Raw genomic sequence first — 24,678 nt, forward strand, 5'->3', positions numbered from 1 at the left:
AAATAAACTTTTAATATCTACAAGATTATATTTTTTGTTCTGAGATCGGCTTATGACACTTAATGGTTATAAGTTATTGCGGTCCAAGATAAAACGAACTTACCCAGAAATTGACTTTTAATAAATCTTAGAGGAAAATTGGGGTAAATAATATTTTCATTGACAATAAATAGCTTTTATTCCCTACTTATTTACTTATACTCTGGACACTTTATCATAATTTTATTTCGAAAAGTAGTTATTACTTTCGGAATTAAAGTTGACCATTTTATGAAAAAAAGAAACTGTTTTGCAGACGCTATTATCAGAGACTGAAAATGCAGCTAAAAACAGAGAAGAGGGTGGTGAAACTAGATTGTGAGAAGGATAAACCATTATATGCAGCGACAGTAGAAGAAGCCCTTAATGCTACGGGTAATTATTAGAAAATTATAGATGTTTACATAATATATTATGTAAGAACTACCTGAGACATATAATCTAACTAACATAAAATCAGTTAGGACCGAAATATTACCAAAATAAATTTAATAATAGAATAAAATATTCAAATAAAAAAACATATCTTTTATCCACAGAATCCAATAGATAATTGTAACAATATAAGCTATGTACATCCGAATATATTACATTATCTATCTTTGGAGTTGATCATCAGTTGTAACTCGTATCGTGTATTTATCTACAATATACAAATTTTCATCACACAGGTTTTGGCAAATACAACTTTGGGTTGTTGCTTGTGTGCAGCTGGACTTTGCAGGCAATGGGAATGGACCTATTTGGTACAAGCTTCGTAGTAGCTGCAGCGGTATGCGATTTGGGTTTGACAATGCAACAGCGAGCGTTACTGACTGCCACGCCTCTTATTGGTAATTACTTTAAACTTTTTACTATATTTTATTCAATTATTTTGTTTGTACTTTTTCTGTGTACGTTTATTTTCGAAACAATAAATCTTTGGAAGAAAATAATAATTTAGTTGACTTCGACATAAAAAGTTTTGGTACTAACTAACAATGTACAGACGAAAAGATTAGCTAAATAAGAAAACAACCAAAAAAATTATTAGGCATTCAATTCAATTTGCTTAACAGGTGTCGTCCTCGGCGCACAGTTATGGGGCTACGTGTCAGATACAAAGGGGAGACGGTTGACGTTGGTGCTGTCGATGTCCGTTGGCTTCGTATTTGCAGCTCTCAGTAGTTTTGCTCCAAACTGGAAGATAATGGCGCTCTTGAAACTGGCGTCCTCTACCTTGTGAGTAACACAACTTATCTCATTGATGTTTATTTAGTATCTACTATATAATGTACATCGCGTGCATTATTGAATATGCATTCTTCTGACGATATCAGAGCTATCGTGTCTATAATCATCGATGCTTTAGAATGAAGCGTTAATGAGTTCAACTAATATTTTTGGACATTAAATGAGGATTTTTTCTTAAAACGTCTTTATACAAAAAAATCGCATACTAACAATATACTTAAATATTTTTATAAGGGAAAGTTAGGACACATTAGATTAGACGAATTGAACTAATTCAATTTTGATAGTATTAGGATGTTGTTGATACATACATTAATGGATATTGTGAACGATAGGTGTTTTTTTATTGCGGCCTAAAGAATATTTTATCACAATTTAACATTTGTATATATTTGTAACAAATATTAATTATTAGATAAGCTGAGAGCCGAGATAGCTCGGTGGTTAGAACGCTTAAATCTTTCCTGAATATTGTGAATTCAATCCCGGATAAGCACCACTAAGTTTTTATGTGATTAATCTGATGAAATCCTACGACAAGTGTCACAAACTCGCATTGGAGCAGCGTGGTGGAATAAGCTCCAAACCTTATTTTGAGATTTACTTTACTTTTTAGATAAGCTAGGAATGTTACCGGCGGCGTATTCATTCTATGACGTAATGGAAATCTCGTCCGATTTCAGGTCGCATGACATAACTAATATGTAGGGTAAATATTCACAACGAACCCGAACCAAGATAACGGTTATATGATCTCCAGGAAATTATAAATAATTTTGGAACAAATATTCCTCATTTTCCGCATCTCGGGTCGAATTTGTTCGATACCATAAATAGGTTGTTTTGATTAACTATCAATTAATTAATAATAAAAATGCAGCATTAAATATAATCATTATTAAAATCTTTCTGATCATTTCAAAATACTTTGGTTATTTATTGTAGGACAATGCTACATTAGACGGCACCTTACATCAAAGTAAAACCTATTAAACACTTTTAGCGCTTACATATTGAATAAAATAAAACGTAACGTATATTTACTCTCACCGTATTTCCCAGAGAAATTCTTAAACAAACTAAAAATAAATCTTATACGTCACATGCCACACCTCGTAAGATGTTTGATAATTTTATCTCTTAATAAAATATTTAATGTTTTCTAGTCGATTTTATTTATAGTTGAAATAGATTTTACTATTAGAGTTATCATTGTGACATTTATTTAAGCTTATAACGAATTCTTGTAAATATTTAATAGAAGGAACAAGGAGCTATTAAAACACACTCAATATTAACTTTTACATAGTTTACATAATACGTTATTTACGTGTGCAATAATGCATTGTCCACAGCACATCTGCAAGTAATTCTGGCGCTTACACGCTGCTGGGAGAGAGTTGTTCAGAGCGTTCTCGAGGAAGGTCCATGTTGCTTTGCACTTGCTCCCTCATGTGTTCCCAAGCTGTTGTTGCTCGTAAGTAATTAAAGTTTTTGACTTAATCATCCATTTATTTGTACTTATTGAACGAAATCATCACTTATTTCTGATGATAAGCAAATATGGGATTAGATACTTAAGCTGGAAATCACCTTTATTCATTGACATTGTAATATAATACGTTAAAATAATTCAAAGTATTAATATTTTGAAATCTATCTTATATTAACAGGAGATAAAAGTTAGGATTTTTTTTGTTATAGTATTCGCGTATCCAATCCTGCCTCTTGAATTCGTGTATTGGATTGATTTTCTGGGCATCAACTACCGGCCATGGCGTCTCCTGGCTCTCGTCATGTCGATACCATGCGCCGCTACCGCTTGCTTGCTACAGCTGTTCCATGAAAGTCCTAAATTCTTAGTATCCAGGGGACAGCAAGAGCAAGCCCTAGAAGTATTAAAGAAGATATACGCGTGCAATACTGGAAAAAAAGTTGACGATTTTCCTGTAAGTGTTTCCGTGAAAAATTTGCATAATAACATGAACGCATTAATTGAATATTGTATTACAACAATTATTGTATACATTTAATGCGTTCGAGGCTATTACCTAGAACGCATTTAGTCATTTTGACTGAGATGAATTTGTGGTCGATTTTCGAAAGAATAATTCAATATATTTTATTTCAGATTAAGAAACTGCTAGATCAATCAGAGGAGTCCACAAACCAAGATTCGTTCCTGAAAGTCATGTGGGAGCAGACCGCTGCTTTGTTCAGACCTCCTCTACTGAAAGTCACGCTCAAACTATTCTACCTCGTCACAATTATTTACATGACGTAAGTTATATTGCAAACTCCTAACTTATCAAAAACTTCGAGCACTTTCGGTAGTTTCGGGTTCTTTAAGGGCTTTTATTAGACAATTCTTATTTAATAAATATATCAATAGACGTAATAAAATGTGATTTGAATTCAATAAAAACAATTTTAATTAAACTTGTTATCAAATTAACAAATCTATTTCTATTTTTATTGTAAGATTATCTATTTCGTTGTTTTTTTAATCAAATTAAAAGTAATTCGTATACAGTAGATTTTAAATGCTTATCAACATATTTCAGTGGCAGTGGCTTCATCCTCTGGTTGCCTTACATCATGAACAACTTATTCTCGGTTCTTGAGGCCGGTGGAGGACAGGGCATGAACTTATGCACCGTGATCCGATACTCCACAGAAGCCGTTGCTTTCGCCGGAAATAATACCGTGAGTCAATATCCCATATCATATATATTGCTAATATTATAAAAGCTATCTGTTACGCCTTCACGGCCAAACTTTGGTTTGAAGCAAGCTTGAAATCCAGGGAAGGATACAGGAGTACTTTTTATATCTAATACCTACGACCTTATACAAGGACGAAGCCTCGGTTGAAATCTAGTTTATTATAAAATAAAGCGTGTTAAACAAACAATACAATCATGCTAACTCTTCTTCTTCTAACAGTTTATCGATTTCATTTCAGGTGCAAGAAGTCTGTAACGACACAATCCAGGAGACTACTCTTCTCTCCGCCATGTCATATGGTGCTTTAGCCAGTTCTATAAACCTCGTGCTATCCCTCACGTGTGGCTCAAGAAAGAGATTGGCCATGATAATGATATTGACCGTGTCTGCGGCCGCTGCTGTACTCCTGAACCTGGTTCCTATTCCTATTGCTGGAGGAATATTCTTCTTCTTCTTCTTACTGTGTGCACTTTCAATGGGCATTCTCAGTGTTTACTTTGTAGAGCTGTATCCCACTTCTCTGAGGTAAACAAACAATCATAGAATATTTTAAAAGAAATGGTTTTATTAAAATTTGTCTATACATTAAATACCATGATAAAAAAATTACGTAATTGTACTGTGGGAGTGAGATGGAAAAAATTGTTTTAAAAAAAACTATTATTTCTTTTAAACAGGGGAATGGCATCATGTCTATCTGTAATGTTGGGGAGATCGAGCGCGTTTATGGGCGTCAACGCCATCGGAGCGCTCATATCAGCAAACTGCGAAGCCACGTTTTACGCCTGGTCTGTGCTGTTACTAAGTAAGTAATATTGTCTCTGCACAATTTACATTATAGAGAAAAAATTCTGTATCTATCTTGCCTCTAAAATAACTTATATAATATGTACTTTTTATTAGTTGGTAAAAATAAATTTAGAACTAAATTTGGAATTTAAGGTGACATCCGTCTTCATTTTTTTCCAAAATTTATTGATTAAGATAAAGATGGTTTTTATACAGAGTATTATAAGTTATTATAAACATTATAATATTTTATTAGTACAGTTTCTCATAAATAATTATCAACTTTCAGCTGCAGTAGCATTCTCGTGGTTCCTACCAGAGGATAAGAAACCGAGGAAATGAATAAACTATTAAATTATAATAATATGACAAAATCTTGATGTCCATTATATGCCTCATTCAGAATAAGGATGATGAGATGTAAATACTATAGACTGCTAATTTATTTGAAGAAATTAAGGATGGCTAAATATTGATAAGAATTATGAATGTTTTTGAATGAATGAAGAAAGAAAGGCTGACGAGAGATTCTTAAAAAAAGTAAAAAGATTGAATTTCGAATTATTTGAAAAAAAAGAATTGTTAAACACAAGGCTGCGTATTTAAACGAAACACATTGGACTGCAATAGACTGCTACAGCTAATATTTTTAATAGGATTATTTATTTGTATGAAGATTTTTAATGTTCTTCTATTACGTTTTAATGCTATTTTTATTTTTAGTTTTAATAATTATGATATAATTATTACAATAGTTGCCATTTGATTTGAAAAATCATATAAAATATCAACAAATACTATTAGAACAATAAACTTGTTTTGTATAAAATCGTACCTGAAGATCATACTTCGATTATATTCTCGTTTTTGTTTAATGTAATAAAAAAACGTATAAGAACTGAAATTAGGATTAAGAATGTAAATAATTTTGTATTATTAAATAAATAAAAAATGATACCATTAATTTTTTTCTTTATTATTATAACATAAACCTAATGTAATAAAAATACACAAGATATCTACCTTCTATTTACAACATATAATAACATTTAGTATTAGTTTATGTAATTTAATTGTACAGATAAAATATATTAGTACGTAAGTACTTCAATAGTAGCAACAATATTTAAATTTTGTAACTTTTTTATTACTATTATAAAATAGTAATAAAACAGTTACAAATTGTCATTCGCGAATTAAGTACAATTTTTTTTATTAAATAAAAACATCTAGTAATTAACGGTAAATAATAAATTTATTATATTTAAATAATTACCAACATATTATGCTTACTTAAGTGTATTATTATCGATTATCCTTCTTATTCAAGTTTATTTTGTAATCGTCGTTCATGAAATTTATTACATAAATTTAATGATTTGTTACACAACAGGACAAACATAATTGAAATTATTAAAATACTTTAAATCATTCAAATCCAATTCACATTGTAAAAATCATAAAAAATTTAAATATAATTACTATACTATACTATTCGATATTTATAACATTTATCAATAGACTGCTACACAAGTAAAAATGAAACTGCCTAATCATGTAGCAATTATTTATATAAAAAATAGCACTTGCGGAATTACATAAAGCGAATGAACATTTATCGATATCATCCTAAACCGATTAACGAATTCACATTTAAGATATAGTATTGATTATATTTGCTAGAGACGTCTGAGCCATAGAACTAGAAGGTTGGGACGAAACGAAAATTATAATTTAAATAAATATTATTTAATTGTATTGTATAAATAGTGTGTAATCAATATGGGTGGTATAGAGGATGAAGATAAAGTACCGTTTGAGGAAGCGTTAAACAAAACAGGTAAATCCATCAATTTTAACTACTCATTCGTCATCAATCATTACTGAAAATTTTAGGAGCATATATATAAAGCTGAACTTCATTCAACTGGTCCTAAACGTGATATTAAATAACGTTCTGATTTTATTTATTAATCACCTTCGCAAACGATAAAAAACAAAAAAGAAAATTTGTTGACAAACAGAGGAGGAAAAGGTACTGTAGGCACGAGGTCAACTAGATAACTGTTTAGTCTTTGCCTATTTCTATATAGATTCTAAGGATAATAAATTAAAAAAAAAAAAGCTTAGTTCAATAATATTTTTATACAATCAGCAAATAATTTTTAATCACAATAAAATATATTTATAAAATAACTATTTTTATTTCTACATCTGTGCACTCCTGACATGTAAAACATACGTTCATTAACTATTTCCCTTACATTTCAAAAAATTAAATTCTAAATTATCATTTAAAGATCGTTTTAAGTCCCGAAGCGGCGGTAATATTTTATTTAACTCTTACGCGTCATTAAAAGCATATAATTTCCACAAAATGAAAAAATATAACTAAATCTCGACAAAAGTACAACATTTTTCTTTAACTAATATGATTTTTTTTTCGCGCAAACAGTCGTAAACACAGGTTACTTTTTAAGTAAACAGCATTGCATTAGATCTGAACCTAGTGGAGCATACCAAATAGAAAATACTTCAAGGTAAACTACTACGGAAAATGCTTATACCTGCACGAATCGGTTAATTAATTCAATAAACCATTCCTAATTAAATAAAACGGTAATTCATTCAGCACTCCATCACCGCTTCCGATAATTCGGGTCTTCAAAAACCATTTTATGAACACATCAAAAATTGTTTTGTTTTTATTCATAATTAATTGTATAGCAATTAAAATTTATATTCACATAAATCTACAGCTTAAACTTCATTAATTTACAGATCCAGGATTATTTTATAATTTTCCTCTAAGGTTAACCTATTTCAGTAGAACTATTCTATAAGAACAGCCTTGAAACACCAGGAACAGGATTCTGATATTTCAGAAAGTGTCATGTAATACTGACTTTAACAATAATGAAATATAAAGTCGCTTTCAAGATTTCACTCGTGAAATACTATTTACATCGCTAGACGACCATATGTTTTAAACTTGTTCAAAAGATTTTCTTCGACGTTTATTAAATTTCAGGATTCGGTCTATACAGCTATTCATTAATAAGCGTGTCGGGGCTTGTGGTGATCGCTCTGGTATGTACAGCGTACGGAAATACCATTATAATTCCGACTAGTGCCTGTGAACTAGAGACCACTACCGCGCAGAGGGGAATTCTGGCCGCAGCTCCGGTCGTAGGTAAAACATTCAAACATGAATTGTGATAAATTGAAATGCTAAAATCTATGCTATAAATTATTTGTACTAACCTAATTTCCGTGTTATTTATCCTTAGCCCATTTGTGAATGTTATCAATGAAATCTATATTTGTGATAAGCTTAACCATGAAACGGTATTTATACAATAAAGAATAATAATACCAGTTTTGAACATTATGTAAATGTAAAAAAGTATTTTAGCCTATCCCTCCGCTGACCTCCTCTGCTTTTGAGGGGAAGGTTTGTAGTTTATTTCACTACGGTGCTTCTATGCTGAGTACAAAACGCATTTTAAATCCAAAATAAATACATAAAAAAACTATTCGAAGCGTACCTCCCGTCTCTATCTCCCGTATTTCTAATTTAAGTCATTTTTAAGGTCTGATCATTGGTGGTGTGTTATGGGGCTACCTCGCTGATGTCTTTGGTCGAAGATTGACACTCATAATATCTTTAATATCCTCTGCGGCTGTCAATGCCCTCGCCAGTATATCAGTGAATTGGATTATGCTCATGATACTTCAATTTATCGCTACACTCTTGTGAGTTCAGATATAAACATAAAAATATAAGTAATGTTTCTCATTGCAATTATTATTTTGAGTTTACTAAATTTGAATTGTTATAAGTAGGACATATTTTACAAATAATTCTTTTTCCAGATCCTCGGGTCAGTATTCAATGGCTATGACAATGCTTAGTGAAAGTGTTCCTATGATAAAGCGAAACATAGTGGTCCTACTCGTGGGTAGTATATTCCTGTTAGCACAAGGAGTAATGGCAAGTACGTGCGCATATAAATTTGCTGTTAAATATCTAAAAATATACTAGATTTAACTTGCTATAAACCTTGTGGACAATATAGTAATAGTCTGTATTCATTTTCAGTATTGGCAATACCAATAATTCCACTAACCTTCTCTTATGAGTTGCCTACCCTGGGTATTTTCTGGAACTCCTGGCGAACTTTACTTTTGGTGTATTCAGCACCAAGTATATTGTCTGCATTATGGCTATTCTTCATGTATGAAAGTCCGAAGTTTTTGTTCGCTAAAGGTCGAGAGATTGAAGTTTTAAATATTTTAAAGAAAATTCATAGGTTAAATAATTTGGGCTCCAAGTCGGAATACAATGTAAGCTTAAAATATGATACGAAATTTCAGTATTGTATACACACGTTTTGGTAAAATATTCAAATTGTCAATTGTTTTATTTTTTAGGTACAAAGTTTTGTTGTGGAAACTACGACTAATTCAGGCTCCAAATCAGCGAAGGAACACATTTTACCATTATTTAAATCGCCGTTATTAAAGAACACAATAATTCTGACCATTCTTTTTGTATTCCAACAGTTGAGTATTTTACTTTAGCATATTATATCAATGCAATTAAGTAACTTTAAAAAATATTTTGTTCTCACTTTCTCTTCTATTAAGTTATATTTCATCACGTGCGAGGTAAGGTTATAATATAATTAAAAAGATCTTCGGACTTCCACACTGATTACAATAATAATATTAGCTGTAAGTTTCTTCTGCATTTAATTTGGTTTTGTACATTATTTTGATCTATCTCTTAGTGTTCAGCCAGCGTTTTCAACGTAAGCGCAAAAAAATGTGTTTATTTACTTCTTATGCATGTATTATACATAAAAACCTTCCTCTTGAATCACTTAATTTCAATTTTAATAGATAATTAAAACAACCGCATCAAAATCGGTTGCGTAATTTTAAAGATCTAAGCATACACAGGTACAAATATGCTTCGCGAAAAATGCAATATCATATAATTAATTTATTTTATTTAAATTATTTTATTTGCAGAATCGGTTCGTTCCAAGTGTGGCTGCCCACAATTACTAATCAATTGGTAGAAATATTGGATACAGGAGAAGGTTCAAATCTTACGCTTTGCAGTATACTTCGGAGCAGTATCAATGCTCCTCCTGATGTAAGTGATAGTTCTTACAAATTATATCACATAAAACATAGCGAATTACACTTGCAATTTTAAAATATCAAAATTTTATCAAATTTATATTAATTTATCAACTTTTTTCACTATCGTAGGTCTTCACCAAGTTTTAAGTATCTATTGCATAGTTGAACCTGCACGTCGATATAGTCAATGAATTGGAAAAAACACACTCTGTCTTAAAAATATTAGAATTTTTTATATTTAAGTACTTACTTTACAGATAAACATAGATTCATTAGTTTTGTCCAGCTATTTACGATTAGATCTAAAAAATGGAACTACTCGTACATCAAAAATGTTTAAATCATCCTTGCAGCCCGATGCCGTACCTTGTTCTTTGAACATAACGTCTCTTCTGATCGTGCTTGCGGTTGGCGCCGTGCAGTCCGCTACAAATACTATTATAAGCTTAGTAAGTGCTATATAATGAGATTATTATTTCGTTATCTAAGATAAAATATATTTTTAGAGACGAGACGTAGTAGCAATAGAACTTTGGTCAATCATTTATGTTATCTATACATATATTATGGCTATTTTGTGATATTGAACATATGTAAATAATCTCAAATTTTCAAAAAAACGCGCTGAGTTTTTTTTGGCAGTTCTCAGGTCAGAGTATTTTCTTTTCCGAATCGAGGATAGCTTTAATTTGACAATCAATATGTAAGTGTAATGCTTCTATATTGAATAAAGGAATTTGATTTGGTTTGTTTTAAAACCAAACATCAACAGTATTGTATGATTTATTCTTATTTGTTTTAAGTCGAATTACAGTGGAAGATTTTCCTTCCGAATCCGAATCATAATTAATTAGTAGTAGAAAATATCGTATTAATTTCTAATATATTCGCTCCCTTTCAGGTAATAAATCGCACCGGTCGACGTAACATGATGATGTTCATAGCAGCATTTTGTGGCTTATGCGGCATTATTGTAAATCTCGTACCGAACGCCATCGGCAGTGCTGTCATGTTCTTCCTTTTCCTAATCGGTATCGTCAATATGGGACTGTATACAGCCATGGCTGTAGCACTTTTCCCTACGTACCTAAGGTTAGTCCGATTAAAAAAAAATCTTTTTCTTGTTTCTAAATTTAAGTCTCATATTTATGTTATATATCTCTTGTTGTGGTTTTTTAAAATACAAACAGGTGGACGGGCAAGTGGGATATCTGATATTAAGTGGTCACCACCACACGTATAAGCTATGCGACCACAAAAAGACAAAAGACAAATAAACAACAATTGACGTCGAATTGACGTGATATCATTGGTTGAGAGCGTAAATCGTCTGATATCTTAATCCCTGTACTACGAGATATTCATAATATATGTGACACATTTCGTTGAATACTTAAATATGTACATATTTTTTACCATAAGTACATCAATTTAAAAAAAAAAACCTTAATACAATTTAATAAAAATACTTTCATTTTAGGGCACTAGCGGTGGCTTTTACGATGACAGGAAGTCGTATTAGCGCTTTTGCGTCTGTGCAAATTCTTAACCAATTACTAGAAAGTAATTGCGAAGTCGGCTTCTACGTCTTTTCAGCTATTTTTGCATGTAAGTTTAAAATTAAATTGACTTTATCTAAAACAAAATCTTTGCTTAAATCTAAACTACCATTTTGTCATCTTATCAGTTCAGTGAACTTTTAGGTTTTTCGATTTATTGTGCTTTTTGATAAACATATTGCAGTGGAAGTATAAACTCATTAGGTAAAACATTGTTACTGTAATGTTTAAATCAATAGCTGTCGTTGATCTAGTGGCTTATTAGGCAAAAGGACGTGCGTTCAAACCCTGGCTCAGGCCCATATACGTTTTTGGCTTTATCTGTTGAGATATTCTCTATGACAAAGCCGCTGCGCCTGTGCCTGAACTTCTGCGCCGTTCTGATCGGAATTCTTGTCATATCGTTTAAAAAAAGACTGGAAATAAAGAGTGCACTTGTGTTTCACATGCATATGTATATTAATATGTCCCGCGCGAATGGCTAGCATCTCTTGAAAATGAACACTACGTCGAAATCGGTCAACAACACATTTTATCATTTCTGTTTATTTTATCGCTATGCAATTAATTTAAAATGTGCCCATTTTTTACTTGTTATAACAAGTCTAAAATAAATTACATTTACTAAAATTACATATATTATAATATCGGTACTAAACATTTTATTTTTTGCTTTAGCTTCTGCGGGAATCGCCATTTTTCTTGCTAATGATCGGAGACCTTAAAAACTACAGCGAAACACAAATTTTAGTACATAATATTGTTCTCCATTTTTATTCCTAGCTATCTGTTGTGGACGAATGTAGATATAATGATTCACGTATATATAACTAAATTTAAGAATAAGCAAAGTAACACGCACTACACAAGAATAGGAAATCCCGATACACGAGATTATTGGAAGTAATACCGTTATGTGGTGGGGAATATCGACTTAAGTTTGTCATTCGTCGCTCGCCGCATCACAGACTTCCCATAATGCCTATAGATGACGTTTACATGAGTATAATGTAATTTAATTGTAAATAAATGTATATTTTACTATAACAGTTGAAGCCGAATTTTCCATGCCCATGGTTACTTTTCAAAGTTACATTAAAAAAACTAGTCGTTTTGCTAACGGATAGCAGAATTGTATACGAGACGTGATTTACACACGGTCGTTGGTTACAATTATTGGCTTGTTTTAATCTTTATAATTATTAACTAAACACTCGAGTGTGATTGCGAGTGTCTTCAATCAGATTTTCAAGCTTGATTAACTGGCTCCTGTAATGAGTTCTTATAAACAAAGACATTACTACTTTAAAACAATAATTGACAAGACTTAAACAAATTATTTACAAGGATTTATATTCTTCTTTATATTTTGTATAATTTCGAAGAGAAATTTGCCATAATATTGTTAAATATTCTAAAACAAATGAATATATAAAAGCGAGATCTCAATTTAGTATAAGTGCACCGCTGTATCATAATAAAAATTGTAAATATATTCATAGTAATAAATTCTAAGTGGAAAATAAAAATTCGTTTTATTAACAAATCAATTTCTTCGACGTGATTTGTCTTTAATTAAGGTATGGCTAATGATTAAATACAGATCAACTTAAAGTCAATTCATTTATACTTTAGATAAGATTAGTATAAAAGAAATAAACACTAACAAACACATCATAAGTACTGTTTTCGCCAAGACACACAAAATAATTCTGGTGAATATGCCAGAACTAGTAAATAATTTAAAAATGACTTTTTCCTACCTCGGAAAAAACTCTACAATCATCGATCATCATCGAGCTGAGAAAATATAAAGTACGACCGTGTACACACTATAAAATATGCTAAAAAAACCTAATTTGACAAATTTTGTTAATTAGCCGTTCTTGTTTGTCCTTCCATGACATGTCAGTAAGACATTTTAGGATATTAAACACATACTGGTAATATCCAAACAAACTATTAACGGCAACATGCTATAATTTATACAGCATATATTTAAGGTTACTGTTATCGGCCAAACCTATCTTTCTAAGTACTATTTTTTGTTAGAATACATTTTAATGCCGACAACATCCTACATTACATGTAGGTACATCATTATTATGTAATACTAACGATACCATAATGTATGCTTACATTATTAAACTTTGTACATTCCAAATTATTTTTTATGTTACAAGTAGGCGACCACCGCTCGTAGACAATGCCGCTGTAAGAAATAGAATGCATTCCTTATGTCGCCAATGCGACACCAACTTTAGGAACCAAGATATTATGTCCCTTGTGCCTGACACTGGCTCACTCATCCTTCAAACCGAAACACAACAATACTGGTTAGTGGTTACTGCTGTGTATATACAGCAGTCGCCTATCACTCATTGCCGGCTTGACGTTGATTTCTGGGAAACGTGTATAAAAAAAAAACCAAACATATCTTTGAAGGAATAATTGATAATACTTTAAAGAAGCGAATATTTAATTTCCCTTTATTTTCATAGAACTATAATAATAATTATAGTACTCATATGAAATGTCTACATCATTAAATTATTTACTAATTGGCAAAGGTACTTGTGTCCAAACGAAAAAAAAGTCTATAAGGTGTCTGTCATTGATGACATGTAAATAATACTTTATATTAACGTCATGTCAATTGTCAAAGACAGTCTCAAATCTTAATCTGTTATCTGTCACAAGTTACAAACTATTATCTATGCGTGTCACAATTTGATAACGAATTAACTACACAAGAAGCGGCTTATTCCCTTATCAAATTAAAGTATAATCGATTGGAGTGACTGACCTATCAATGCGGCCAAGAATTTCTAATCGAAGTACGAACCCACCCTAAATCGTTAAATTTATGGCAAGAATAAACGCAGTGTGATGTTCTAATAAGCATCGATTTTTCCATAAAACCCGCTAACTGATTATTCTCTAGTCACATTAAAACTGACTAGGCAGAGGTTTGACACAGTGCCCCATAGTATAAAGTTCAAATTAGGAGTACATTTTGTTTATATTGTAAAATATTCAGTGAATAAGTTATTATCTCAGCTGTCAAGATAGATCTTTGAGTGCAAAAATTATTCGTAATTTCTTAAACATCGTAATTCGCAACGTAGAGCTAATACGGTAAGTTATGTTTTCATTATAAAAATATAGTTATTTAAGTGGCCTTCGTATCAACAAGTGGTAATCGCGGAAAGTAATAACCTTAAAATGACAAGCTCAACAGTTATCTGAAAGGATAAACAGGTTGATACGTAAGTATTACCAACATTTTTTTCCCATTGAGGCCCTTCACAATATCCTATAACTCAATTAGACTAAACATTAAATTATATTTACACATAAAGTATTACAAGTAACATTGAATAAAACTATCAACACATATACTGAGCCATAATATTGAATGATTTTATGGATTAATACTTTTTTGCTAATATAATTGTTAAAAAAAAAAAAAATACAATTGTGAGTCTATTCTGAAGTTACCAGTTATTTTTTTTTTCTTTAATAAATAGCTTTTTCTATATTTAAGTTCTCTTCTGGTTATTGATGTAGCTATTAGAATGTAGGTTACTGAAACTTTTGTAAAACAAAAATATTTCATGATATTTGCTAACAATGATAGTTAATGAATAATCTTTAGCTGTAATGCAACACTTAGCAACTTCACTACTTATATATTGGATAAATGTAGTGAAGTTGATAATTTTAAATTCAAGCTACCAATAACAAGTTTGCCAACCAGCTAAATTAAAATTATTCACAAACCCATAATCTATATCATAGATTATTCAAGATCTCGACTAATGATATTGCATTTATTCAATGTAAAATTGAATTAAAAAAAAATTAAAACTTTATTTCATTCTCCATTGTATTTGAAAATCTTTATTCTTGTTTTAATAATTTGACATACAATTATAATTTAGACCAATCACAGTCAATATATTATTTACATAACACAAATGTTCAAATTTTGTAAACATAAAATCTATGATTTGTAAATGAACGTATGAATGAATATAAACTATAATAAAATAAATCACTAAATAAAATTAAAATATAGGACAGAGTAATAATTATTAAAATATTTTTTGGCAATAAATATCTTTTAAGATACAAGAAACCTTACAAAAGCAGATACCTTATTACTGTAAGCTTCTTAAATCTAATTACCGAATTACTTCCTGAACCAAATTTACTTTACAAATGTTGTCTGTGAGGCATTGACTTAGCCTTATTCTTAGAAATAATCTTACAATTTACTGTTAAACATCTCATATTTCCAGGTAATAACTACATTATAAATCTATCTTGTAACTTTCGTTTTTATTAATTGTAATTTATTAATAGCTTTTCATTTTAATATCATTCAAATTTTTTACTATATTATCTGGTTTTTTTTTCTGTCTACAGATCTATTTAGAATCTTAGTGACTTTAATTGCTTGACAGTAACAATTTTTGATCATTATTGTCTTATAATATCTGTATATAATATAATATCACATAAATAACTATATTACGAAAAACTTATATAAAACTTGAACATATATAAATTATATATTAGTAGGGTGTTTAGCTAAATATTTTTACTAACATAATTTTCAAATATAATAATTCAAACTAATTTTATTATTTACAAAATAGCATAAAATTAAATGGACAACTTAAATTTAAACAGCCTGACCATAGATTTTTTTTATTTTTATTTATTAATATTCAAAAAGTTTAATCATAGAGAGTGAGAATGTATCATGTTAACAGTGTCAAGATTTTTGTTTGATGAAAGAGTTTTTTCGCAGAGAAGAGGTTCTTAGTGTTATATAGTATCACCATGCCCAACCAGTCACCTTTATCTTATATGTAATTTTATATGATATCCCAAAAGTGCTTATAAGAAAACATGAAAATATTTTACTTGGGTTCTGACTATATAGTGTTTGTATATGTTAGAAGTGTCACCATGGCAAGTGGATCCTGGGAGGAATTCTTTGCTGTACATCTGCCTCCGACTGACTTTGAAGACAATCGATCACTCCTGAAGGAGTTTTGCAAGCGGCATGACCAATATGGAAATAAAATTGTTCTTGTGACTGTAAGTATGTTTTGTTATTAAACAATGTATTTATTACTTAAATATTTGAACTTGCATTTGTTTTAAAATGTTTATTTAATACTAATTATATTTATTATTATAAATATTATAGTAATTGTGACACCTGATAATGTCACACTGTTGGACTAAGGCCTGTGGTACACATGAGACAAATAATCATTTCACACATGTAGGTTTCCTTACCTTGTGATGTTTGCACACCTTCTAAAATAAGATGAATGAAGAGAGCCGACGAGCTAGCCAAAAAAGCAGCTCTCACAAAAAAGACGGCTCCTGACTACGATAAAGTCCCAATATCGTATGTCAGGAGGCAGATACGAGAGGAGACTGTCAAAAGGTGGCAGTTATGCTACGACTCCTCACAAACCGGGTCAGTCACTAAATTATTCTTACCAGACATAAAGAAAGCCAAAAAATTGGTAAGAACATCGGTACTAACACCAACCGACACTCAAATTCTGACCGGCCACGGGGGGTTCGCGGCGTACCTCCACCGATTTAAAATCAAAGATAGCCCTTCTTGCGTCTGTGGCCTGAATGCGAGGAAACAATTCTCCACATAATCCTAGAATGCCCAAGATTCGACCTAGGAAGATAGGAACTGGAAAGCCAGATTCAAACCAGACTGGACCAGTCTTCTCTCGAAACCATCATGGAGAAGGAGGATACAAGAACACTGTTCCTCGCATTCGCCAGAAAAGCCGCCCAAGTAGCTGCAAAAAGAAATAGTTCGTCCGCTGCACCATCTTTAACCCTCCCACAACCACAAATTCAAAACACAATACCCTCAATAGCACAGACCACACCACCAAGCACACAACACAAAACTCAAAATACATACTCGATGTCGATTTCCCAGCAAAGCCAGACCCGGGCCACCGGTAACACCTTTAGGCAAAAACTACAGGCTCTCCCACATACTCTACGGGAATTGCTCGTAAAGAGAGACCAGCCCATCACGACCAACCAGCCCACTCAATACACCTCGTTCATGGAGCTGTTGCAAAACGTGGGTGAACGTTGTACACCGGTCATCAAAATCAAAAGTGTGGCTCTCTTTATGAGTGGAGATACGGAGAGGGTGGGCATTGGTTTCTGTTGCCCGGAGGGCTCAGATCGCTTGACTGTGTCTCCTGGAATAGCCTTACTCATTAAAGGGAGCACTTCCAAAGTTAGCATCAAGCGGACCACCATCGACGCGATAACAACGCAAATGCCGGGTGCTTTGACCTGTCGACTGATGCGACTACGAAACGACTAACGGGAAGAGGAAGCCCCCTTTGCAATGGCGTGCACAATGCTCTCGAAGATGGGCGAGGAGGACCACGGAGGGAACCCAAGTACGATAAGCGTGGACGCCATGAGAGTCGGCTTTGAAACAGGTGATATTGCTGTCCGCTTTGGCTGCCTGTTAGTCTCGAAAAAACATGAGGTTATTGCATATGAGGACAGGGGGGAAAACCTGAGTTTCCTGAAACCCGAGGTCCCAACAACATTCTCCACTGCAAAGTCGGCCACCATCGAGTCCCAATTAAGCGGATCTGAGCGATTGCAGCTAAAAATAGCGGCGCAGAGAACGGCCCAGGCCCCGAAGTGCCATCGAGACAGACGACCGAGCCCTGGACCTGCAGTGACGGCGGTGACGTGTTTAATCCGCGATCTGGTATCTCCGAAGAACAAGACGTCACACTCACCCCAATCAGACCCCGGCCCGTCGGTTTCATCGAACCGACAGGCGCAGTCAATGAGGGAATTCCTGATGGTCAACGACCCGGGAAAGCCTAAAACAACACGCGCTCATCTAACAAGGGCCGATAAGGGTCAAGTAATACCACCAAAGCTGAGACCAGCGTCAAACCCTCGAGACCATGCAGTGAATGCTTTTCTAGAGTTCCGGGTTATTGTGACGGCCACCCGTGAGGTCCACTTAGCCACCTGCAAAAAGATCATGCAGACCTACCGACGCGGTAACGAAAAGCTGCTGGAGGTGGAGCTTGAAGAAGCCGAGGCAGCCATATACAACAACGACACGTCCAAAGTTATCAAAGGGAAAATGTCGAGGCGGTACATGGCTGCTTACAGCGCTGCAGAAGGATTCGTGGGCCTGGTTGAAGATGAGGGGCGAAAAGACGCATTCCCTAGGTTCTTCACACCAACAGGAGACCCAGTGGTAGTAGTGGCCAGATGCACGAGTAATGCTAGACGACAGGATATTCGCGATGGCAAAGTCCATCTCAGAAGGTCCGGGGGTCGACGCACCTCTCGTGGGTTGGGAACTGCCACAGATATCGTGGATAAACGGGGTACCAAGATGCGGAAAGACGACTCACATTGTCAGGAATTTCGATGAGGACAAAGAAGTGGTAGTCACCTCCACAATCGAAGCCGCCAAAGACCTGAAAGAACAACTTACACACCGATTTGGCGAAAACGCTAAATCAAGGGTACGAACTATGGCATCCGTGCTAGTTAAACCGTCCGATTTCCGTTCGGGTTCAACGAGAGCATAAAATGTAACCGTCTTACGGTCGACGAAGCCCTCATAAATCACTTCGGAGCCATAGTAATGGTGGCACAGCTGTCCGGAGCTAGCGAGTTGGTCCTCATCGGAGATATCAACCAGTTGCCTTATATCGACAGAGAAAATCTGTTCGAAATGAGGTACTGCCGACCAAGCTTGACAACAAACATCACCCGTGAATTATCCAGTACGCACCGAAACCCCTTGGACGTCGCATACGCCATTAGCGAGGTCTACCGTAACATCTACTCTGCAAGCCCCATCGTCCACTCCCTCGAAATGGAGAGATTTACTGACGTCAACATACCATCCGACCAAACCAAAACCCTATATCTGGCCCATACGCAGGAGGAAAAGAAACTCGTGATGGACCAGGGATACGGAAAAGGTGAAGGATAAAGCGTCATGACCATCCACGAATCTCAGGGACAGACTTACGGCGACATTATCATAGTCCAGTCGAACAATATGAGGCTCCGTATACACGAAAGTGTTCCTCACGCAGTTGTGGCAATCACTAGACACACTAACACCTGTGTCTATTACACGGACGATGGTAGCGACGCTATCGGCAGATTCATCGGCCGAGCGGCGGGTGTTTCAGAAAAGACCATCCTAGAGCACAGGCTCAAGACCTTTATACATAAACGCGACATCAGAGTCGCCGAGGCTGTACTCTCTCTGATCGAGCACGGAGCAGGGCCGGCTGGATTGCAGTAATTGGATAAAAAAAAAAACAACTACTATATACAGTATTTTTATATATTATCATATATTATTTATTATGGATTGTTTATATATTACTTTAAATAAAAAAAAAGGTGTCCGTGTGGGCCACGTCTTCCAAGAAGACGACAAGCTCGAAGTCCAGCGAAAATCTGCTGATGTTCAGTAAAAATATAAAATAACGCCAAAGTTCATAAAAATAAAATGTAAAAAGGTACGGGTAACTGAGCCCGTGGATGTTATAATTAAATAAAAAAAATTATAATAATAATATGAATAACTATAATAAAGAAAATTAAGCACAATGTTCTAAGATTGATATTTCTCTTAAAGCTATTTATTAAGGGCTGATTATTTCCAATTCTGTTGTACACAATCACTATTGAATTTGTCAAGAATTTTTCTATTGCTATCTCTTACTCTAGAGTTAAACAAAAACAGGATAGAAAGACTTTTAATCTTGTTTATTTGTTTAAAGAGTCTGTAGTATATAATCAGCTATAATACATTTCCATTTTTTTTCCAAAACCATTTCATATATCTAGATAAATCTACAAACTGTCTATGTATTAATTTTTTTTCTAATGTTTCAGTCCGGTGGCACAACAGTTCCACTAGAGCACAACACAGTTCGTTTCGTTGACAACTTCAGTGCGGGCACGCGCGGCTCGGCCTCGGCGGAATACTTCCTGGAACACGGATACGCAGTCATTTTCATGCACAGACAGAAGTCTCTAGAACCTTTCACAAGACACTTCAGTGGTCAAAAGCTATTGGATATGCTGGATTTACAGGAACGAGGACCAAACACTACCATTACAGGTATGTTGTAACTTTGTCGATTCACGATACTTGATGAGCGATTGAGAAAGCGTTTCTTATTTTTAGGGGGATAATGTAGTGGTAGGGTGAGCCAGTATAGCTTCCACAAGGGACATCTGATTGCCCAAGGTTGCTGGCGCATTGGTGATATATGGAATTGTTAATATATCTTACAAAGCCAATGTCTAAGGGGGTGGTGTTTCTTAGCCACATCAGGTGACCAAATTGCCCGTTCGTCTGCGACGCATGGGTACGCGAAAAATCAAGCTTTTCCGCTTTTTTAATTTTGGACCGATAATTACTGTCTTAATATTGACAAATAACCAGTGTTTATTCGTTTTTATCAATCAGAAAATAAAAATAGATTTTAATTGATACTTTTTTTAAATACATTTTTGAAAAAATCTAAAAAACATCATAACTCAAAAATGGTGATGCATATGGGGGTTAAAATTATCGCAAATAGTCACCCCTATCACCTCCTAACGGGAATACGTCGAATTACCAATAACCCTGTATATAAAAATATTTTTTTCTTTCTTAATAAACTCTTTTAATACTAAAAGTTCTACTTTTACACAGGAATTATGCATTTGTCTTTAAGTTTTATTTTTATTTAATTGAAGCGTAAGAAATAACATTATAAAGTTTTTTACGAAACTATTAATTATTATTAAACTAATTAATTATTCGTGACCTCATTGCTAAGAACAGTAACAGACTAAAGGATCACTAGAAAATTGGAGTTTTTATTTATGATATTTTATTATTAGTACATTATTTTGCGATGTTTATTCGTTGCTTTTATTTATTTATGAATTTTAAAAATAAGATGTAAATATCCCAAAAATATATATGTTAAGCAGGCATAGCATATATAAACGGAGGCCCTCCTATTCCACGGTCCACGGAAAGGACCCCCACGAGGGGCGTAGTTTAGCTATATTGTGCTTTTTATTTTATTTTAATTATAAAATTCCGATCAGCTGCGTCGACATGCAAAACGCAAACGCAACCATAATGGATATCATAGATTACTCAAACTCTCGACCAATGTTATCGCGTCATTTCGACGTCAAATGTAGTTTACTTGTGCGGTCCGGTTCAGTGAAACCAGACAGCGTGTTCGCGCTGGCGCCCGTGCTGGCGCGGTACCAGGCGGCGCACGCGGCGGGCGCGCTGCTGCACGTGTCGTTCACCACGGTGTCGGAGTACTTCTGGCTGCTGCGCGCGGCGTGCGAGTGCCTGGCGCACACGGGCGCGCGCGCGCTGCTGTACCTCGCCGCCGCCGTGTCCGACTTCTACGTGCCCAAGGACAGAGTCGTAAGCCGCTTCGCATTATTCATATAAAGCTTTGTCTTGCAGTGCTTTTCATTTCTAGGAAGCTGGCTCCAATTTTACTTATAAATTACCATTTTATAACAATCGCATCGAAGTGTCCTTGACGTTTCCTATTCTACAAAAAGTTAAAGATGGATCGAAATACAATTGCGATCGTATCGTAATACAATTGCAATCGTATCGTAATCGATTTAAATAAGTAGATTTGGTCGTCGGATATGATTAAGCTGAGGTTAATTTTTGTGAGGAATAGTCGAAGTTGGATCTGAATAAGAACGGAAACGTATCATTTCCGTTATAAATTAGTAAAATTATTCCCTGAATTTATAGTAGAATAAACTAAATTAGCGTTCAGATAAGAGGGTTCGAATAATCGAGATTTTGTATATTTGGAGCTACGTTACGATGTAATATGCATTATTTTTTTTCAGCCAACACACAAGATGCAATCAGCGAGCGGACCGCCTGTTATTCAACTGAATTTGGTGCCGAAAATGTTAGCCCCGCTCGTGAACCTCTGGGTCCCCGAAGCTTATGTAGTTTCTTTCAAATTAGAAACCGATGAAAATCTTCTTATAACCAAAGCTAGAGCTGCATTAGAAAAATATAAACATAAGGTTAGTTATATAGCGGTAATGTTTTTCTCAACATTGAATATAATGTATTGTTGTTTCAATTGGCTTAAACTGATAACACGCGCGACTATAGGCCCGCCTTTTGTATAATTTACACTATATGGACATTAAAAAAAACGAGTAAATATGTATATCACTTCTCTGCAAACCGGCCTTTCCGCTTTAGGAAAAGGCTTGTAATTTCCACTACGTAAGGGATGCGTAAATAATATTTAAACGAAATTCAACCGACTGAAGTAGACGACGTAAAGACATGGTGGTGTGTGCTCAGGTTTGAACCCGCAATCTTCGGTTCGATCAATGTCAAAAATTAATATTGCTAGTATCCCTGCTTTAAAAGAATAAATCATTGTTTTTGCAATGAAATTTTTGCCCAATATTTTAAAGACAAGACATTGTTTGTAAGAAATTTGAAAGAATTAAAAATGTTGCTTATCTTCATAACACGACTTATCGAAAAGAGATAGCAATATTGTTAGTCCTGTTATATCGGCTCCGAGATTGTAAAAATGTATTGTCTGCAATTTATTACATATCAACAGATGGTGGTTGCGAATCTATTACAAACACGTCACCAGAGGGTCATACTAGTCTCTCCGGACGCGAACCAAGAAATCGTCCTCACCAGAGAAGAAGTACACGCAGGTACGAATATTTTGCGTTTTTTAATTAAACATTTGACATATCATACGAGGAAATGAGGTGCACGCGAATAAAAGTGGTCACCAGTGGGTAACAATTAAAAAATATTCCTCATGCCACCAATGTACAACCAAAGATGGTATTTAAGATGTTACGTCCCCTGTGCCTATAATTACACTGGCTCACTCATTCATGACCAATTGACAATTATTATAAAGCGCTCATCACAAATCACGCCCTCAAGATCCCAGTAACCAACCTACCATGGGATTTAAGATGGGATATCCTCGTGTTTGGAATGAAACAGGGTCAATCACTATTCAAACTGTAATACGGCCATATTGTATATTGAAACGTCTGACGAGTGGGTTTCCGCAGGCGTCGACATCGAGGCCACGATCGTGGCGGAGATCGTGCGCCTGCACGCCGACCACATAGCGGGCGTGGCTCCCCGCTGAGGCTCGCGAGCCCGTCTGGCGAGGCTCTACCTCACCGACTAGGCGGAGCGGACTGTACTTTGTGTCTCCATGTCGACCGAGTGTGCTTGCTTTTAGTTACGGTTGTATGTACGGTGTCGGTGTCGGTGTCGGTGTCGGTGTCAAACCTTAGTTGTGTTTTGTCGTGGGGTTGGACGAATGGTTTGGAGTAGTTTAGAGGTTCGTGTGCAATATGATCGCATCGTTACTGTATGAAATATAAAGTGGGGGTTTTGTCATTTGATAAAAAACAAACGGCAAATTTTCATTTTACAAACGAATTAATCATTTTTTCGACTTTACTTCAGCCACTATTATATAATATATATAATAAAAAATAATTATTTTGCATCATGTCTAACATTGCGTAATTTGTACGAATAAAAAAATATTCTCAAATTGGGTACTTGTCAAATGTTCTTATATAAAACGAAATGTTTGTGCTGACTCTATCGTCAATAATTCAGGACGTTGGATCCAGGAACTGTTTATTAACGGTTGCATGAATAATTAACAAGAACCGGTTCGGGAATGTCGTGCTGAGCCCCCCTCCCCCCCTCATCTAGTATCATCTGAAGTGTTTATTGTAAAATGATCATTTGTCATACGTTATTTATCGAACATTCGGAAACCGAAACTAATATGATAATATGTTACTATATAAGTATTTTTTTTATAATGTTAACATTTTTAGTTAAATTAACATCGTCCATCATAAACGTGAGGTCGAGATATATTTTAACAATTATTTGTTAATATTTTTGTATAACATTTTGAAACTATAAATTAAGTTTGATTTCTCGTTTATCTGTATGATTTGGACAGATTTGGACAGGTTTCGTAATAGATGTTGTCGAGTATATATCGATACTAAATTTTAA

At 34.2% G+C, this 24,678-nt stretch overlaps 3 protein-coding genes across 4 annotated transcripts; all 3 read left to right on the plus strand.

The window, feature by feature from the left end:
- Window positions 1–281: 281 nt before the first annotated feature.
- On the plus strand, window positions 282–5,319 carry LOC113402451 (synaptic vesicle glycoprotein 2C-like). Its single transcript, XM_064216407.1, has 10 exons — window positions 282–414; window positions 711–872; window positions 1,098–1,260; window positions 2,628–2,749; window positions 2,977–3,221; window positions 3,404–3,552; window positions 3,837–3,978; window positions 4,238–4,524; window positions 4,677–4,804; window positions 5,078–5,319. The coding sequence occupies exons 1-10, from the start codon at window positions 318–320 to the stop codon at window positions 5,128–5,130; spliced, it is 1,548 nt and encodes a 515-aa protein (XP_064072477.1). The 5' UTR covers window positions 282–317; the 3' UTR covers window positions 5,131–5,319.
- Window positions 5,320–6,539: 1,220 nt separating this feature from the next.
- Window positions 6,540–12,252, plus strand: LOC113402430 (synaptic vesicle 2-related protein-like). Its single transcript, XM_026642672.2, has 11 exons — window positions 6,540–6,628; window positions 7,820–7,981; window positions 8,382–8,544; window positions 8,665–8,786; window positions 8,891–9,135; window positions 9,223–9,353; window positions 9,826–9,952; window positions 10,296–10,391; window positions 10,844–11,034; window positions 11,423–11,550; window positions 12,180–12,252. Exons 1-11 carry the CDS (start codon window positions 6,571–6,573, stop codon window positions 12,224–12,226), a joined length of 1,470 nt encoding a protein of 489 aa, XP_026498457.2. The 5' UTR covers window positions 6,540–6,570; the 3' UTR covers window positions 12,227–12,252.
- Window positions 12,253–14,181: 1,929 nt separating this feature from the next.
- On the plus strand, window positions 14,182–24,058 carry Ppcs (Phosphopantothenoylcysteine synthetase). Of its 2 annotated transcripts, none has more exons than XM_026642674.2 (7): window positions 14,182–14,639; window positions 16,475–16,613; window positions 20,475–20,703; window positions 21,812–22,026; window positions 22,476–22,661; window positions 23,222–23,324; window positions 23,700–24,058. In XM_026642674.2, exons 2-7 carry the CDS (start codon window positions 16,482–16,484, stop codon window positions 23,777–23,779), a joined length of 945 nt encoding a protein of 314 aa, XP_026498459.1. In that variant the 5' UTR covers window positions 14,182–14,639; window positions 16,475–16,481; the 3' UTR covers window positions 23,780–24,058. The 2 variants fall into 2 exon arrangements, with proteins under 2 accessions (XP_026498459.1, XP_026498458.1); XM_026642673.2 differs by having other exon boundaries at window positions 16,472–16,613; window positions 23,700–24,015.
- The last annotated feature ends 620 nt before the right edge of the window (window positions 24,059–24,678 follow it).

This window comes from Vanessa tameamea, chromosome 12 (assembly GCF_037043105.1).
Source record: "Vanessa tameamea isolate UH-Manoa-2023 chromosome 12, ilVanTame1 primary haplotype, whole genome shotgun sequence".
Taxonomy (NCBI): Eukaryota; Metazoa; Arthropoda; class Insecta; order Lepidoptera; family Nymphalidae; genus Vanessa; species Vanessa tameamea.